At 55.1% G+C, this 18126-nt stretch overlaps 1 protein-coding gene across 1 annotated transcript; it reads right to left on the bottom strand.

Annotated features, from left to right (window-relative positions):
* Positions 1 to 1114: 1114 nt before the first annotated feature.
* STX1B (syntaxin 1B) lies at positions 1115 to 18063 on the bottom strand. The gene is made up of 10 exons (XM_012764177.3): positions 17915 to 18063; positions 9288 to 9362; positions 8981 to 9080; positions 8815 to 8889; positions 5962 to 6035; positions 5456 to 5564; positions 5197 to 5270; positions 3252 to 3389; positions 3036 to 3146; positions 1115 to 2792 (listed from the first exon to the last, which is right to left on the bottom strand). Exons 1-10 carry the CDS (start codon positions 17942 to 17944, stop codon positions 2712 to 2714), a joined length of 867 nt encoding a protein of 288 aa, XP_012619631.1. The 5' UTR covers positions 17945 to 18063; the 3' UTR covers positions 1115 to 2711.
* Between the last annotated feature and the right edge of the window lie 63 nt (positions 18064 to 18126).

Raw genomic sequence — 18126 nt, 5'->3', positions numbered from 1 at the left:
TGTACACGCTCAAGGCGTGGCGAGAGCGTGCATCGACCCACGGGCACATGGGGTGGACACGCAGTGTGCTTGCTGAGAGGCAGGGACAGGGAGAAAGAGGAAGGGGAAGCGTTGAGCCCTGGCCAGGCCCGGGACCACCCACGGGGCACACTCGGGCTTGATGGTTGTAGGTGCGTGGAGGGTGGGCAGCACACATTTGTCCGAGAGCATGCAAAAGACACCAGCCTCCAGACGACACTCCAGGACACACACAGAGATGGCAGCCAACAAGCAAACACATCGTATGACGTGTGGGACTTGTAGAAAGTTGGGGCACAGCAGACCCTCAGGGATCCCCTGGTCCACCTGAGGCCCAGAGATGGGCAGCTGTGGGCCACTCGAGGAGGCAGGAACAGCACTCCAGCCACGGCTCCACCCTTCTCTTGTGGCCCCAAGGCCGTGAGACTTCCGGAAACACCTGGACTGAAAGGGGGTCCTGTCTGGGAGGCAGGAAGGAAGAAGGGGGTTGGGCGCTGGGGCCAATTCTGATGTCTCCAAAGACGCCTGAGATTGGAGCAGGAGGGCCGTGGCCACACTCCAGGGCAGACTTCCTGTCCTGCAGCAGGGCCTTCTAGGAATGGACAGGCAGGCTCCCCACCTCAGGACAGCCGACCTGGGGCTTACAAACATGTGGCCACACTGACACACACAGACTAGGTGGGCAGGGCCCACACAGCCAGGCAGGGGAGAGGTTGGCTGTCTGGGCTGGGGTGGGGGTGGGAGGGGTGTTATGTTCCGGGAGGTCACATCTGCATGGCCTCTCTCTCACACACACACACACATACACACACTTCACATGATGCAGGACCTTTCACCCTGAGCACATGCATGTCCCACCCCAGGGCAGGACACATTCAAGTACTTATGCGTTCAACCTACATGATCCTGGGCCATGGAGGGGGGATTCTAACATTGTCCTTTCTTCCATGCACCTCCTACCACCACCAAACACACAAACCTGCAAGCCATGCCCATGTTGTCTACACAACAGGGGAGGAGCTAGCCCTTTCCTCACCATCAGGAACCTGGGCCCGTACCCCACCTTCAATCCCCGCTGGAGTGGGGAGCAGCCATTGCTGACATTTCAGCAGAAGAGGTGTCCAGGGGATGGGCCCCAGGACCTCACCCACCCTGAATAGCCACTGCCACACTGACCATGCCAGTACGTCCGAAATAAATGGTTCCCAAACCCAAGTTCCCTGAGGCAGAGCTCAGAGCATCCAATGGAGCAGTAGGGACCAACATCGACCTTCTTGGTGAGTGTGTGAGGTTTTCAATCTGGCTGGGGCAGCCCTTGACATGTCGACTCATCAGTAACATCCCTGCAAACAGCCCTTCCAGGAGGCACTCCTGTGCTAACCGGTGTGGGCCCGGACAGGCACCACAACAATGTTAGCGTGCACAGTGTGCGTGTGTGTGCCTGGGTGCGGCCACCTTCACGGGACCTCCTCAGCCTTGGCGTGCGTCAGCACCCTGCGGTGTACCAGCTCTCACGGGCTCAGGCGTATCCTTAGGCAGAGACGGAGAAAGATAAGGGTCTGGGCATGTGCACACAGGGGCCCTGAGGCCTCGCAGGCAGCAAGCTCCAGTTGCACAATGTCGATGTAGCAGTGTGTGCAGCCACACCAGATATCGGTCAGCAGCTCTGGGGACAGAGGTGAGGCAAATAAGCCTGGATAAACAAACCCAGATGGGGCACATGTCCTTAAATAAACACGTGTATGTATAATACACAGGGGGCAGAAACACACTATGTAGAAAGCCCCTAAACACACGCGCGCGCACGCACACACACACTCACACAGCCATATTCTAGGTAGCATAGAAGTACAAATTTCTGTGTCCACCCAAAACTGGTGTCCAGTCCACAGTGTGGAGGGCTCCATCTGAGAAGTCCCATCAGCACTTTGGGCACACCCTGGAGATACACACACACACACACATACACACACACACACACACACACCCCTCCCCGGGACACTGGGGTAACTAAGCCGGGAGAGTTTGTCCTATATCACAGGGAGTGTCTGCCGTGGCCTGTGTGTACCGGGCCTTCCGGGATCCTCTGAGATGCGAGTGTGAGTGTCTGTGCACACACAACCTGCCCCATTTGTAGCAGACACAGGGGAGGGGCTATCCTGCTGTTGCATTAGGTTCAAACACTCAAAACACAAAATTCCATGTACACAAACTGGGTGTCCACAGACCTGTGGTTTCACACGTACACACACATACCTCTTCACAGAAGACAGGGAGGGGCATGGCGGGCTGCTGTGTTGTACTCGGCCACAGTCTACACAACAACCCAGGTGAAGGGGGAGGCTCAGACCACACACAGACTTGAGGTGGAGGGTGTGGGAGTGATCGGGTGCATCTACACACATCTACACACGTACACACACGCTGGGGTGTCCACACGTCTCGAGCATGTGCCGGCGGCATGCATGTTGGTGTGCATGTGTAATCACGCCTGCTGCTATCTACGTGCGGGGGCAGGGGGTGGTCCATGGCAGGGTGAGGTCCAGGGACTCCAGGGTCTGCCGTGGGGTGAGGGGGGGTGGGGCTGCCTGGGTCTGGGTTGGGGTGAGCTGGAGCAGGGCTGGAGTGAGAGGGGCAGTGGGGGTATTGCTCCCGATGTGGTGGAGGAGGGCTCTGGGAGAGAGAAGGGGGGCCTACAAGCCCAGCGTCCCCCCAATGGATGACGCCAAGACCACCCCCAGCACCACACAGCAAATGATGATCATGATTTTCTTCTGCAGACAGAAGAGGAGAGAGAGAAACAGAGTGACAAAGAGAGTGAGAGAGAGAGAGAAACCGACAAACAGAACGTGGGGAAAGATGGGGAGGAGGGTGTGAGGAAAAGGAGGGAGAGAAAACAGAAAAAGGAAGAGGTCAGAGCCAGAGATAAGAACCCGCACCCGATTTCGCCACTGGCTCAGCCCAGCCCCCCCGCAGGCTCCCAGCCCAGCTGCCCCCAGGCCACCTGCCGTGCTCACCCTCCGCGCCTTGCTCTGATATTTCACAGCTTTCTTGGTGTCGGACACGGCTCGCTCCACATAGTCCACGGAATGTTCCACGTTGTACTCAATGCGGTCAATCATCTCACCCTGCACGCAAAGGAGATGCACACAGGGGGGGTGATGGGGCTTGGGCCAGAAGAGAAAACATCGGGGCCGAGGGAGGTGCCCAGGGTGGCATGGCAGAGCCAGTACCTGGCTTTCCACAAGCATGGCCATGTCCACAAACATGTCGTGCAGCTCTCGGATGCTGGTTTCCAGTTTGATGATCTCGTTGTGCCTCGTCTCGATCTCGTTCAGTGCCTGCTTCGTCATCTGTGAGTCCATTTTGATCTGGGGTGATGGGAGAAGAACAGCGATCACCCTTCACCCCACAAGAGCTTCAACTCTGCGGCCTGCATGTCTGTGTTCAAATCCCGGGGTCATCTGCTAGCTGTAACCTTGGGTGAATCAGTCAACCTCTCTTGGCCTCGGTTTCCCCACCTAGAAAACATGGGTGATAACAATGCCCACCTCCTAGGGTTGTTGTGAAAATTCAGCGAGTTACTACGTGTACGTGGATCAGAACAGTGCCTGGCACATGGAAAGCACGAAAGAGAAGTTTGTAAAATGACAAGAAATAAAACTTGTCCGGAGCCCATCACCTCGCCGCAGGGCTTCCTGCATCACACACACCAGTGAAGGCCAGGGCAGAGAGATGGCCAAGGCAGACAGGGTGATGGAAGAGGGCACGGCAGATGAGAGAGTGGCGAGCAGAGAAGGCCCCAGGTGAGAAGGTGTGCTCACGGGGCACCCGTGTGAGATGAGGTGGCATAATAAAGACATGCACCACATCCCTCAAGAGTCAGAGGGGCAGAGACTCCAACCACTCAGATACACCTTCTCCCCACAGACACCTGGCCTGAGCTAGGCCACTCACTTCCCAAATCACTCTGTTGACCACATCAAGCCACTCCTCTGCTCTTAAGCCTGCCAGCAGGGCTCCCCACTACCCCAAGCTACACACCTTCTTTTTAGTAGTCAAGGCCCAGGCTCCCTCTCTGCCCTTATCTCCTGCTCATCCTATAAGATCCAAGGTTATCGAATGGCAGTTTGGCCAGTGTCCACTCTCCCTGTCTTTGTTCAGTCTGTTCTTTGCCTAGAGTGCCCTTCACCCATCTCCCCATGTCCCAAAATTCCTTGTCTCTCAAGTGCAGCTTGCGTAGCCCTCAGCCAAGGTCTCGACCACCCTGCATTGTAATGATTGTGGGTCAGTGCCAGGGGTCAGCTCTTGTCCGTGGAAGTGGCCCCCATAGAACGACTCTCCAGGCTTTGCTCCACTCTCAGACATTCGGCCTGGGCAGAGTTCTTTGGGGGGCTGAGTGGGTGGGTGGGGTCCAGGCTAACTGGCCTTCAATCAATTTGCACAAAGCTAATTTAACAAAGAGCAATGATCCAAATAACAACTTGCTGAAAACTGTTAGACAATCACAGAGCATACTTTAAACCTGGTCTAGACCCTTAACCAGAGCCATCTGCCACCGGAAACAGAAACAGTGACAGGACTGGGCAGACCCGGGCAAAAGTCCACCGAAAGAAAGAACTGCACTTCAGGGAAAACCCATCCATTCACATATAACATGACAAGGGCAGGGCAGTGTGCAAAATTTAAACAACACTAAAATTTGTTTTTAAAAATAATCTTCAAAATGTAGGCAAATTAATCCTATGGTAAAAGGACCTGCTTCAGCGGGGGAGCTTGTGGCGTATCTTAGTACTAAAGAGTTCAGACTCTGAAACCAGAGTGAGTGTTCAAATCCTGGCTCTGCTCCTAGCTTTGAGACCGTGGGCAAGCGAGTTCAGCTTTCCAGGCCAGTTTTCCACATCTGTGAAAGCGGGTTCCCGTGTGGGGTGTGGTAAGGATGACATGAGTCAGTGGGTAAATGCGAACACGTAAAGTGCTTAGGACAGTGGCCCGCATGCGCCTCCTGGCCATCATTATGGGGGCATTTCTGCCCTGCTCCCATGGAATTCCCCAGTTCCCGGACCAGGCTTCCTGTGGCTTTCATTCCAGGGTGGACTTAGGACCTCGGTTCAACCTGAGCTTAGGGAGGAGAGCAAATGCTTTCCGAAAACAGAGCCCGCCCTGCCCGGGGCTCACATCATCTGTGAAGATGGCCAGCTTCCCGCTCTCCAGCATGTCTTCCAGCTCCTCATTGGTTGTGGTCCTTCCAGCTGTGGGGAGAAAGGACTCCCTGCTCAGGGGCCAGGCCAGCCTGGGAGCTGGAGGTGGTGGGATGGGGCAGGGACCTGACAGCCCACCCTCCACCCGGCCTTGGGCCAGGCCCCCCTCTGCAAAGAGGAAGGGCCTGGCAGGGGCTTAGGCGGCCCTGGGAGTTGTGGGGGCGGGGCACACGCACTGATCTCCAGCTGCCGCTGGATCCGGTCCTTGCAGCGGTCCCGGTACTTGGACTGGGTCGCGTTATATTCGGTCATTACCTCCACGAACTTCCTGGAGAGTGTGGAGTGCTGGGGTGGGGGTGGGAGGACAGACACACATCAGGGAGTCCCACAGCAGAGGCAGGTGCATGGGTGGAGTGGGGAGGATGGGCTCGATTAGTTTACAACCCCTTCTTCAGCCCGGGCCGCAATCCCAACCTCAGAGGTTCACAGTCCCCTACCCGCCCGTGCCCCCATCCCATGTGGGAAACAGTGCGCGACCCAGGCGGGGCACTGAGACACGGCCGGCCCCGGCCCCTAGCCCCGTCCCTGCCCGCCCCCTGTCTGTGCCAGGCTCGGGCCCACCCGTCCCCAACCCGCCCCCAACCCGCCCCCAACCCGCACTGCTCCAGCTTGGGCTCCTCCGGAGCCGGGTTTTGGTCCCACCCAGGTAGGACGCCACCCGCGCTGGGCCGCCGCCTCCTACCTGGGTCTTGCGGATGCGCAGGTCCGCGGAGGAACGGTTCAGACCCTCCTCCTGTTCAATGCTTTGCTCGATCGCTGCGGGAGAGAGGGTAGTGACGGGCGGGAGACCGGGGCAGGTGTGGCGGGGGGTGGGGTGTTTGAAAAATCAACACCCCACGGCTGACCCCATGCCTGGGAAGAGGCATCATGCCCATAGCGAGTGTGGGCAGTAGAGCCTCAGGGTGACGGAGTAGGAGGCCAGCAAATCAACAGACGGGCAGACATTTGAGGGAGTACCGAAGGCAGATAGGAGGGGAGACTGAGGGCCAGATGGTCACCACACAGAAGGGGGCTACTTGTTCTGGTGGAAGAATTGGGTCTTGGAAAGTCCCACCTGCTGTAACTCCTGCCTAACTCCATGGAGGGGGGTGACCCCAGTCCCCTGGAAGGGGACCTGTATGTGGGGAACTCTCCACTTCCTACAGCACTTCCAGGTGGGTCAGGTTCTAGTGACCACCCTTTCCTTGGAGCATTCTAGGCCCAACAGACAAATGTTCCAACACAGAAAACAGCCCTTCCCCTACCCTGCAAGGTGATCCCTATTCCTATTCTGGGAATTCCCACTTCTAAAGGATGTTCTGGAAAAGTGCACAGATTAATTGGGATTCCTGCTTCTGGATCATGCACTCCTGACACTATCATTCAGATTTTCTACAAAAGAGCCATGGTAAGATCTCCTTCTGTACGATCAGAATATGCAGCAGGGATGAGTCACCAGGCCCTCACAGACCTTGCAGGGCCTCCTGGCCATTCCTGAGAACATCACTTCTCTGTTCTGCTGGCAGCGGGGGAGGTATGGGCCTGGATGGCACCCCAAGGCTCCCCTGCCAACACAGTGACTGAGCAACAGCTGTGGCCCAGCCACCACGAGGAAAGCACAGGAATGCACACCCAGGCATCCCGGAATCTGCTGCCCTAGACTCGGGCCCTACTGTCAGACTTGGGGCTTGGGTTCTTTGTAGGATCTCAACTTTTTACAACAAGCTTGGGAGTTTGGTGACATCAGCCCATGTTTCAGACTAGAAACTGAGGTTCAAATGGGTGAAACAACTCACTCAAGGTTGCACCCAAAACCTGAGCTCATGCCACAAGCCCCGGCCACCAGCTGGAAGAGGAAGGAGAGGAGAATCTTCTCTCCTTTTCTGGAGGTCTGAAAGGTCAGCTCCTCCAAACCACTGCCACTTTTCCTAGCTTCTCTCTTGGTCTATCCCTGAACCCCCTAATCCACAGAGCCCTCCTCAGGATCCTATAGGGAGTGTTCAAGGTTAGCGCTCAGTGGACCCAAAGAAACTATTGAGTCTAGAGGTTTTCAAACTATGTGCCAGCAGGAACCTTGTTTCTGAGAAGGAACCTCCGGGGCTGTTCCAGAGAATGAAGGAGAAGCCAGGCCCCTCAGCTCCAGTTCAGCCAGAGCAACCTGACTTGTATATGTTTTATATATTGGAGTTCCTTATAAGATTTCACTTAGAAAAAAAGATTTTGCTACCCTTTCCCCCTTAGAAAGCCAGTTTTGAAATTGCTTCCATTTTTCTTACTGTACGGTGAGAAAGCTGAGGGTAGGGGATTTGTCCAGAGAGATTGATGGTGGATGCTAGACTCCTTCTGCCTAAATTTGCACTTAGCATGCTCCCCGTTAAGGGCATTTTCCATTCCAGCATACTCTCCCGAGTACAAAGGGCTTGTTTTCACAAATCAGCATCAGAGGCTTACATGTGGCCTCCCCTTGAGTCCAGGAGGGCATGGAGTTCCTGTCCTCATGTCCCTGGATCAAGGTCAGTGCTCTCGGGCTAGGCATCTGATATATCTCCTCTCCCCAAAACCGAGCAATGTGCCTGGGACACTGGAGGGACTTGGAAAATGTTTTCTGGTGCTGAATTACTGTGAGCACACAAAGTGGCATCACAGTAACACTGTTATTCCCCTGGCACCGGCAGACAAGGAGGTTCCCAACCCACAGTGCTTTGGGAGAAGGTGGTTATTACCAGCACCCAAGTCCTTAAATTAGAGTGAATACATGAGCATTTGGCAAGTCCCTCTTGAAAGCTTGCCAGCCCCTGATGTCAGCCATACAGTCCAATCTGTCCTGAGCCAAGGATACCAATTCAGAGCATTTGCTGAGCCCACCTACTGGGTGCTCAGTGCTATGCCAGTGCCTGTTCAGGAGAAATGAGGACTTAATGAAACCAAAGCCACTTGGAAGACTATTTTTCTGGTGGCCCTTCATGCTGATAGAACCAGCAGAGCTCAGTTGCAGTTTGGACAGAAACTGTTCTCTTTCTCATTTCCCTGTCATGTATCTTTCTCCAAAGAATCTATGGGTATCAGGGGGGAAATCTGGGGTTTTATACTTCCTCACTGTGTAGGAATCTGGCTCCTGGGAGTTTGTAGACATTCCTTACAAAAAGGCCTGTTTGGGCCAGGTGCAGTAGGTCACACCTGTAATCCTAGCACTCTGGGAAGCTGAGGCGGGAGGATGACTCAAGGTCAGGAGTTCTAAACCAGCCTGAGCAAGAGCAAGACCCCATTTCTACTAAAAATAGAAAGAAGTTAATTGGCCAACTAAAAATATATAGAAAAAATTAGCCGGGCATGGTGGTGCATGCCGTAGTCCCAGCTACTCGGGAGGCTGAGGCAAAAGGATCGCTTGAGCCTAGGAGTTTGAGGTTGCTGTGAGCTAGGCTGACGCCATGGCACTCTAGCCCGGGCAACAGAGTGAGACACTGACTCAAAAAAAAAAAAAAAAAAAAAAAGGCCTGTTTTGTCCAATGGAGGGCAGAGTTCTTTTTCTCCCTAGGTGAGGGATTGCAGTCCTCACCTTTCAACTTGGACCGAACCTTGTTGGCCGTCTTCTTGATGTCTGCAGTGAGGTCCTCCAGCTCCTGTTTGGTCTCTGAGGGGAGGGTGAAGGTGGGTGAGAAGTCTGGGTGGGACCCCAGACCCTTTCTTGCCCCACCCCACCACCATCCAGCAGCAGCACTCACTCTCATCTGGGTTGGGGGCAGCCAGGATGGCACTATGCTGTTTTTTCACCTGCTCCACATCTTCCGACAGTTTCTCAATGCAGCCTCGGATCTCTTCCACCTGAGGCAGAAAGGCAGCCATAGCCAGCCAAGTTGCTGGGCCACAGGAGAATCCAGGGGAAACAGCCAGGGCTCAGGGAGATGGGCCAGCCCCAGAGGGTTGATAACAGGCCAAGGAGGGTGCAGGAGTAGAAGAGGGGGGAGAGGGAAAAGGAATTTGCTGGCTGGGTGCTGGGGCCTGGGGCTGGGGGCATTGGAGGCTGATTACCTGTTCAAAGAACTCATCCATAAAGTGGTCTCGATCCACATGGACCACCTCCTCCTCATCATCACTGTCTTTCGCCTGGGAGGCAAAGGAAGACTGAATTCATCAGCTGTCCCTCCCCAGGCCCCCAAGGCTGGCTCTCTAACTCTCTGGCCATCTCCCTACCACAAATACATGGATGCTCCCAGCTCTAGGCTCAGAGAAGGGGTCTTGGGAGGGGTCCTACGTAGGAGAGATGGCAAGGACACCAAAAGTATCCGATGGCCCAAAAGATCCCTTGGAGGGAATTGGCAAAAGGCGCTTTTTCTTTTGGGATGGATATGGCTGTGTGGGTGCAGAGTCAACCTGGGGGACAGGGATGGTGTTCAATGCAGCTGCTATTGACCAACCAGTATGGACGTATTGCAATATTTTAACAACCAGTTAAATGTCAGCCGTGTAAGAACTGGCTCTAGGTTCTGAGAAGGGTTCTGGAATGGAGTCCCAGAAGCCTGAACCTCCCTGCCATGCCCCTGCCACTCCTGCTCGGATCTCAGTTTACTCCCTTTCTCTTCCCCTCCTGCCCCACCCAGGCAGACATGTCCCCTGTGCAAGGTCACTTCACTGCCAGCGGCAGGCGCCAAGTTGAGCAAGCACAGTCAGGCCCAGCAAGGGCTGCACGAGAGACATGGCGCACCCTGATCTTCCCCAGTCCCTGCCCACCCCCGCCCGCTCACTCACCCCCCTCAGCCGGCTCTCTCCATATATTCACTCCGTTTCATCCTGCCCCTCCAACTTCACGCCCGCCCACTCTCCCTCGCTTGGATTTCCCAGTTGCAACCTGCAGCTGCTCAGCCCTCCACCCGCAGGGCTCAGAGACACAAAGGGATTTACCCACCCACACCAGCACCGCCACCAACACACAGACCAGTGACACAGACAGAAGAGCTGACACGCAAGGCACACAGGAATAGGCCCCTGACACCCACGTGGAGATACTCTGACAAGCTGGTGTTCACCCGCACACAGACCCACAGCAGGGCAGCACGCTGACACGTGTGGACACACAGGCCTTCAGCCACACCCCCAGGGACACTCGGGAGGGCCCGCTGGGCCAGTTCTCCCAGCCTCTGAGCCTCCCGTGTGGGCAGGAAGAGAGGCGGCAGGGAGGACTCCCCAGCGCTACACACTCCTCACTCCACACTCCTCGCTGCTTGGGACAGAGGGCTGAGGGCAAACCCTGAGCCCATCGAGCTCGATGACATTTGGAACACTAATCAGCCCCGATGGAAACTTAAACAGAGTTCATCCTGATTTCCAGAAGGAATCGAGCCGGACCTCAGACAGACTCTAACCCCCAGAACCTGAATGAAATCAAGACCAGACCCGACGAGCATCTACTAGGGGGTGCAGCCAGCTGGGACCTAAAGAGAGGGGCAGGCAGGGTCCGAGCAGAATGCAGACAGGACCTGGCGGAAACCAGACAGCTCGGCCCGATCCCAGACAGCTCAGATCGAACCTAGACAGAGCCAGACGGGCCCCAGATGCAATCTAGACAACCAAGAGAACTCGGAATGAGCAGAACTGTGACAGCGCCGGGAAGAGCCCACACAGCCCAGAGGAGACCTCCAGCTACACACTCCCGAAGCCGCCTGGCCTCCCGCCGCAGCCCTGCACAGATGGAACCCCAGGGGTTCTCCACGCAGACACTGGGCCCCACATCACATCAGAAAAAGGTTCAGCACTTGCGTTTAATTTCCAAATATCTACCTACAAAGGGCGGTTCCTCTGTCTTGGCTCCCAGCTGCTCCCAGAAGGTGGGGTGGCAAAGGTGGGTGGTGGGGGACCCTGAGATGACTGCTGGCTTCTCAAGCCTCCACCAGGCTTCAGGACCGCCCCAAACAGACCTTGGCCCCGGGAGGCTCTGGGGTGCTGGGCTTACCTCTGAAGACTCACCTGCCACCCATCTCAACCTTCTCCGTCCTCAAACACCAGCTGCCCTGCGAGGCCCCCTTCCCCTTGGGCCAGAAGCCTTTCTCTGCCCCTTGTCTGCCTTCAGCCAGTCCCCCAGCCCCAGCCAGCCCCACGGGGGTCCCCAGGCCTCTCACTGACGCCGGAGCCTGGGAACTTTCTGCTCTCTCTCTCCTTTTCCCATACTAACTTTAGGAAGTCCTTCCTAAAGTCTAATTTCTCTCTCTCCTGTTGTACCTAGAGCCAGTTCCCTTAGATTCTTCCCCAGAGCATCCTGTTTACTTGCCCTCAAGAGAGGCAGAAAGGTAGAAAGTCATATACGGTTTACTTGATATAATAATTACAAAGAGCCGAGAGCTAATAATCCTCCATGGTTTGCAAACACTTTTACATCCATAATCCCATTTGATCCTCATCACCATAGCTCTGGGAGAAAAGCTCAGCAAATAGCATTGTCCCATTTCACAGATGAGGGAACAGGAGGCCAGAGGGAAAAAGGAAAGTGACTTGCCCAAGATCACTCAGGCTGAACGGGGCTAGGAAACCGCGCGCATCCGGGACACGCCTCGCCCACAACCCTCGGGCAGCGACGCTCGGCCCGCAGTACCTCCCCTCTCAGGCCAGCTCCTGCCAAGGCCCAACCTGGGTAAGGCTCTGTGCCCGGAAACCTCGCAGAATGTTATCATTTGATAGTACCTTTTGCATAACTCTTAAATGTATGTTACCTTGTTTAATCTTCATTAAAAGGCTGTAAGGACCATTGGCCGACATCATTATAATCATGGTAAACATTTAAACAGCACTTGCAGCGTGCTGGGCACTGTTCTATGCACTCTGCATGTGTCTCTCCAATTCACTCTTACAATAGTCTCCTGAGGTAGGTATTATTATAGCCCCCTTTTATAGATGGGGAAACTGAGGCATGGAGAGGCTAAAGAACTTGCCGCAGGTCAGCAGCTAGAAGGCCACGTGGCTTCCGCCCTCTGAGCCTCAGTGTCTACATTTGCTGACGGTGTCCATCCACCCCAAGTGGTGGTTGGGGCAGCAATGAGACAAGGCAGGAAGAATGCCTGGTGCTGCCAGCACAGGAAAGGCTTGGTGAGGGCTGGCCATTAGTCCCTGCCGCTCCCACGTTACAGGCAGGAAACAGGCTCAGAGAGGTTGCCTGACCTGCCTGAGGCTTCACAGCAAATGAGGCCAGAGGGGGGACCTGAACCTGGGACTGTCTGGCGCTACATTCCAGGCTCTTTCCCAGCTGTCTTGCAGGCAGATGGCAGTCCCTCTATTCCTATGTGGTCCCAAAGAGCCTGTTCTGCTGTGTCTTCGGTACTGCTGACCTCCTGGGGCCAGGATGCAAGATCAGTGAGAGAGCCCAGGGCTGCAGGAAGAGCCCAGACAGGAAGTCAGGCCTCCCAGCCTCTGTCTGACTTGCTGTGTGACTGTAGGCAAATCTCAGCTCCTCTCTGGGCCTCGGATCCCTCTGGAATGGGCAGGCTGGCGCAAGTGCTCACCAGGGGCCCTCGCTGCTCGGAGCAGTGCATGTTTAACAATGGACACGGCTTCCATTTCTGGAAGCAATCTTAAAGAAAGCAGGCTCTAGGCAAATGAGATGACCCAGGACAAGATCATCAAATGTGTCACAATCCACTTTCTGGTAGCCTCAAGTTACAGGTGAACAATTCAAGCTTCAGTTTCCTCATGTGCAAAATGAGGAAGATAATAATTTATATACATCTAACACATGTGTACTAATTACCCTGAGTTGGGCCCTGTTACAAGTGCTTTGCATTTCTTTTTTCATTATTCTTTTGTATTTTTTTCAGTCCTGGTCTTTCAACCAATGCATTTCATTCTAATCCTCACAATCACTCCATGAGGTAGATGCTATTCATATTCCCATTTGACAGATGAGGAAACTGAGGCACAGGGAGATTAGCTAACTTGTCCACAATTACACAGTATAGAGGTTGCTGATGGGGTGGTGGTGCCTGGATTTGAACCCAGGCATGCAGGTCTTTAGGCTCACCAATTCCTGGAGTGCTTGAGAAGATGACATGAGATAGTGCCGAGCTCTCGAGCACCCTCTGGAACCACCTTGGGAGTGGGGTCATCAGAGCCAAGCCTCCAGCTTCAGTCTGCCTCCTCAGGACCCCCCCCCAAAGTCCAGGTCTCCACATCGTAGACACTAAGTAAGGGCCCTTGTGTGTGTGTCGATGAGGGGAGACAACAAGGACAGACACATAAAGGGAAGGAGGAGAGGGACAGTGTGAGCCAGCAAGTCAGTGACCAAAGAGACAGATGGTGAGATGGTGACAAAACACAGAGGCAGGAAGAGACTGGAACTGGGTGATAGAAAAGTCACGGAGAGCATGTGTGTGCATGTGTGTAAACCCCACATGCATGCCCGTCCGCAATGACACATGTGCTCACCCATGCTCCTCGGGGTGCAAGCGTTTGATCTAGAGGAAGCAGCCTCTCCTGTGCCCGCTCCCCCACCCCCGGCTCTGTCCATCTGTCTCCCTGGCCTGGGCCTCTCCTCCCTCCTCCCACTGCCCGGCCCAGCCCTCTCACCTAGCCCTCTCTCCTCCCTCTTCCCTGCCTCACCCACCTGCTCCCGTCCTCGTCCTCTCTCTGCCTCACTGAGTCATCCATTCATCTAACAAACATGTATGATCTGTGCCAGTTCTCTCCTGGGCGCTGCTGGGGATATGGTGACAAGACAGGCGAGAAGGGCCTGCCTCCAAGGAGCTGACATTCCAGCGGGGGGAGACAGACAATAGAAAACCAACAAGATAATTTCAGATTGTGCTAAATAGCAGGAAGGAGATAAACAGGAAGATGCGACAGAGAGAAACAGGTATGGGGGAAGGCTTTATTCATACAGACGGGCAGGGAGGGCCTTTCTGGGGAGGTGACATTTGAGCTGAGTCCTGAAGGAGCCAACTGTGCCACCATGTGGAGGAGACAGAATTCAAGGCAGAGGGAATGGTAGTCTAGGCAGAGGGAGCAGCATTCTGGGCACAGGGAACAGCAATCTGGGCAGAGGGAACAGTATTCTAGGCAGAGGAAGTGTTCTGGGTAGACAGAACAGGATTCTGGGCAGAGGGAACGAGCATGAAGGCCCTCGAGCAGGGATAAACGTGATGCGTTTGAACAGCAGAAAGCAGCCCTGTGCAACTGGAGGATGTCAATCGTCACCCGGGGTTCTCTTGGTCTCTGCCTACTCTCTGTAACACTGGGCCAAACTTTCATGCTGCTATTTCAGGACTGCATTTCTAATGCACCTACTGCGCCTGCCCCACACCTGAGGGCCACACACAGGTATCGGCTGCTGCCTTCAGGGCACGTGACTTGTCCTTTGGCAGCCTCAGTCCTGTCCAGCCTCAAATCCAGGCCTCCCCCACGGCAGACCTCCCCTTCTTCCATCTGTCTCCTCTCACCTCTCTTCCCAGGCTCCCGTTTCCCCATTCCTGCTGCCTTCCATCCACGTGGCCCCTCCCTTTGCACCCAGGGACACCTGTTTAGCAGATTAACTCCCCATGGCAGCCTACATGTCCAGCCCAGCACCTCCCAGTTCCCAACCAAAGGTGCTTGGGTGAACTGGACACAGAAAAGCCTGGTTCGACCCCAGCTCTGCCATCAAGAGCTATGTGACCTTGGGCAAATCAGTTCTTTCCCTCTGGCCCTCAATTTATTCCAAAACAAACCAGGGGTCATGTCCTGCCCATCTCAGGGGGCCTATGTGATGATGTTCAAGATAAATAAACAAGTTATCTGTGGAATAACAAACAGAGCACTGCTGTGCACTAGGCCCCCTCCTAGGTGCTTTCCCCATATTAACTACTTTTTTTTCTAGGGACAGAATCCTGCTCTGTCGCCCAGGAGCTGGAGTGCAGTGGCATCATCATAGCTCACTGTAGCCTCAAACCCCTGGGCTCATGTGATCCTCTGACCTCAGTCTCCTGAGTAGCTGGGACTACAGGTGTGTGTGCCATCATACCCGGCTAATTTGTAAAAAAATTTTTTTGTAGAGATAGAATCTTGTTATGTTGTCCAGACCGGTCTTGCATTCCTGGTCTCAAGTGATCCTCCCCCCTCAGCCTCTCAAGTTGCTGGATTACAGGTGCGAGGCACTGCGCCTGGCCCTCTACTACTTTTAATCCTCAAGACAGACCTGGGAAACAGGTACTATTGTCACTCCCAATTCACACATAAAGAAACTGAGGACTAAAGAGGTTAAGCAACCTTGTCCAAGGTCACACAGGAAGTAGTGAAATTAGGATTTGAACCCAAACGGTCTGGCTCCCATCTGTGCCCTCAACCACTATGTGATAAACAGACTTGAGAACCCCTTGGGAACCCTAAGGTACTGCTGGATGGACAATCAGGGCACCAGGCTAACATCCCTTCCCACCACTGCCCCCGAATCATCCTCTCAGCGTCTTGAAGACCCTGCGCCCAGGGCCCTCACAGCCTGCCCAGTCTCTCCTGTGTCCCAGCCTCCTCGCTCTCAATTCTGGCAGGGAGACCCTTACGCTCCCTGCGTCTGGCAGCCACCCCTTCCCAAATCTTCAGTTTCCCTGAATTGTGACTAATATCAAAGCCATCAACATTCACCCCTCCACGCCACCTCCAGCCTTCCCCACCTGGCAGTGGATGGGATTCCTCACCTCTGGGCAGGGGCCTCCTGACTCACTCAGATCAGGACTTCCCATCCCCTGCCCCCGCCCCCCACATCCCTGCCTTAGCCTCTCCCTCCTCCCTTTGGTTATCCCACAATTCCTCCACCACCTCGTCCCAACCCACGTTCCACTTCCCTGGATTTCAGAGTCATCGAATAGCCTTGGCAGCATGGGACCTGGATTCAAATCTGGATTCCTCACGTGCTCGATGCATGCCCTTTGGCAAGTTATTCAACCACTCTGGGCTTCAGTGTCCCCAGCTATAAAATGAGGTAGCCTCTCAGGCTCCCTGCCTCTCAGGAAGTTGGTAAGACTCTAAGGAGGATATGGATGGAAACCTGCTCTGTAAACCACCGTGAGATAAGGGGGTTGAGAGCACCGACCTGAAGCCTGGGTTTGATTCCTGCCTTTTACTATGTGACTATGGTCAAATTACTTAACCTCTCTGAGCCTCAGTTTCCTTATCTGTAACATGAGATAATGCTAGTACCAGCCTCATAGGTTGCTGTGAGGATCAAAATGAGTTAATATGTATAAACAATTAGAACAATGTTGGTTATTATTATTGTTGTCATTTTCCTCATGCCTGAGCATGTATTCAGTAAAAGTTTAATAAAGAAATAAACATTCAAAATTCCCTCCCTCAACCACCAGCTCCTCCTTTCTTACCACTTGCCAATTTGTCTGTCCCCAGAGCCAGCCTGTCTGTCTGTCTGTCTGGGTCCCCACTCCCAAATCCAGGAGGCTCCCCAAAGACAGGGCTCTTTACACGCCCCCCCCCATGCTGAGACTTCCATTGCAAAGGCCAGAAAAGCAAAGACCCGTGTTGACTTGGCAGATGGGAAGCCTAGATTCTGGTCTGGCCCCCACCCACTTGCTTGGTTGGTGACCTTGGGCAAGTCCCTTCCCATATCTGAACCTCAGTTTCCCCATCTGTCAAATGGGTTAATAAACCCTGGGGTAACAACCAACCGGTTTCTGGTAAAGACCCAGTGCATCAGGATGCACTGACAGGGCCAGTACTTTTATCAACATAACACCACAGGCCACAAGCACACTGCGACTGTCAGCTCTGCCTCCTCAGGCCCCAGGTCATTTCTCCAAATGCCTCGGCAACCTCCCTGCTCGGGAAACCATTCTCATCAAACCCCACTCCCAGCCCCTCCAAATAGCAGCCTCCACGGCTGCCCTCCTCCGTCTCCCAAAAACAACTACCTGCCTGGCCGGACTCCGGAAGTCGGGCCTCTTCAGGCCTGCAGACCTGGGCCCACGTCTGCCCCTGACTGCCCAGGATGCCCCAGTTCCCCCCAGCAGAGCTCAGCCCATGTCACACAACCCAATTCCCTGGCCTGTGCGAGGAACCCCCTCCCCTCTCCTCTGCATCCCCATCTCCCACCTCTGGGCTGACCCCATCTCAGGCTCTGGCCTTCTGCCTGTCTCCTGAGGCCACCCTTCCCTCCCTGTCTCTGAGAGGTGCCCCTCCCCACGGGGAGCAACATGCGCGTGCACACACACACACACACACACACTTCATTCACTGCCAGGTGTTGGCATCTCAGTCCCAACCTGTGTCCTTCCCCACAGCATCCCCCAAATCTGGGTCCTGCTGGACTCTCAGCCTGGCCCAGTAACCGCCCCCATCCTTCTAATTTGGCAAACCTGCCCAGGGGGTGACAGCACCCTCCCATCCTCGCCTGACATTCACTTCCCCATCCTCAGATCAGACCCCAGGGCTCTCCTGGGAATGTGGGGTGTCCGAGGCCCCTGAGACCTCTCCTGCCCCCTTGTGTCTTAATGGCCTCCAACCCCTTCCAGCCACCGTCCCCAAAATGCAGGTTCACTGGAGACATCAGGTGCCTGAAGATACTGGGGTGCCCCGGCTACCAACCTCCAATCTCATCATTCGCCCCCACGTCCCAGCACCTCCCCCACTCCATCGCCACGCGCTCCCCAAATATTGGGGTCCCGCCCCCCCATTTTCCCCACCCCCAAGCTCACACTCCGCAGCTCCTGAGTCCGATCCTTCATCCTGCGACGGCTCCTCCTCCTCCTCCTAGTCCTCCTGCCTCTGCCGCTGCTCCCGGTCTCCCGCCTCGGTGCCGGAGGCTGGGGTCTGGGGGCGCCGGGGAGGGGGGGTCGCCGGAGCCGCTGCGGGGGCCCTGCGGGCGGGGGCGGGGGCGGGGCCGGGGCGGTGGGCCGAGTGCCGGCAG

The sequence above is a fragment of the Microcebus murinus genome, chromosome 19 (genome assembly GCF_040939455.1).
Source record: "Microcebus murinus isolate Inina chromosome 19, M.murinus_Inina_mat1.0, whole genome shotgun sequence".
Lineage (NCBI taxonomy): Eukaryota > Metazoa > Chordata > Mammalia > Primates > Cheirogaleidae > Microcebus > Microcebus murinus.
Note: the sequence above shows the minus strand (reverse complement) of the source record. Positions and strands in the feature narration are given on the sequence as shown.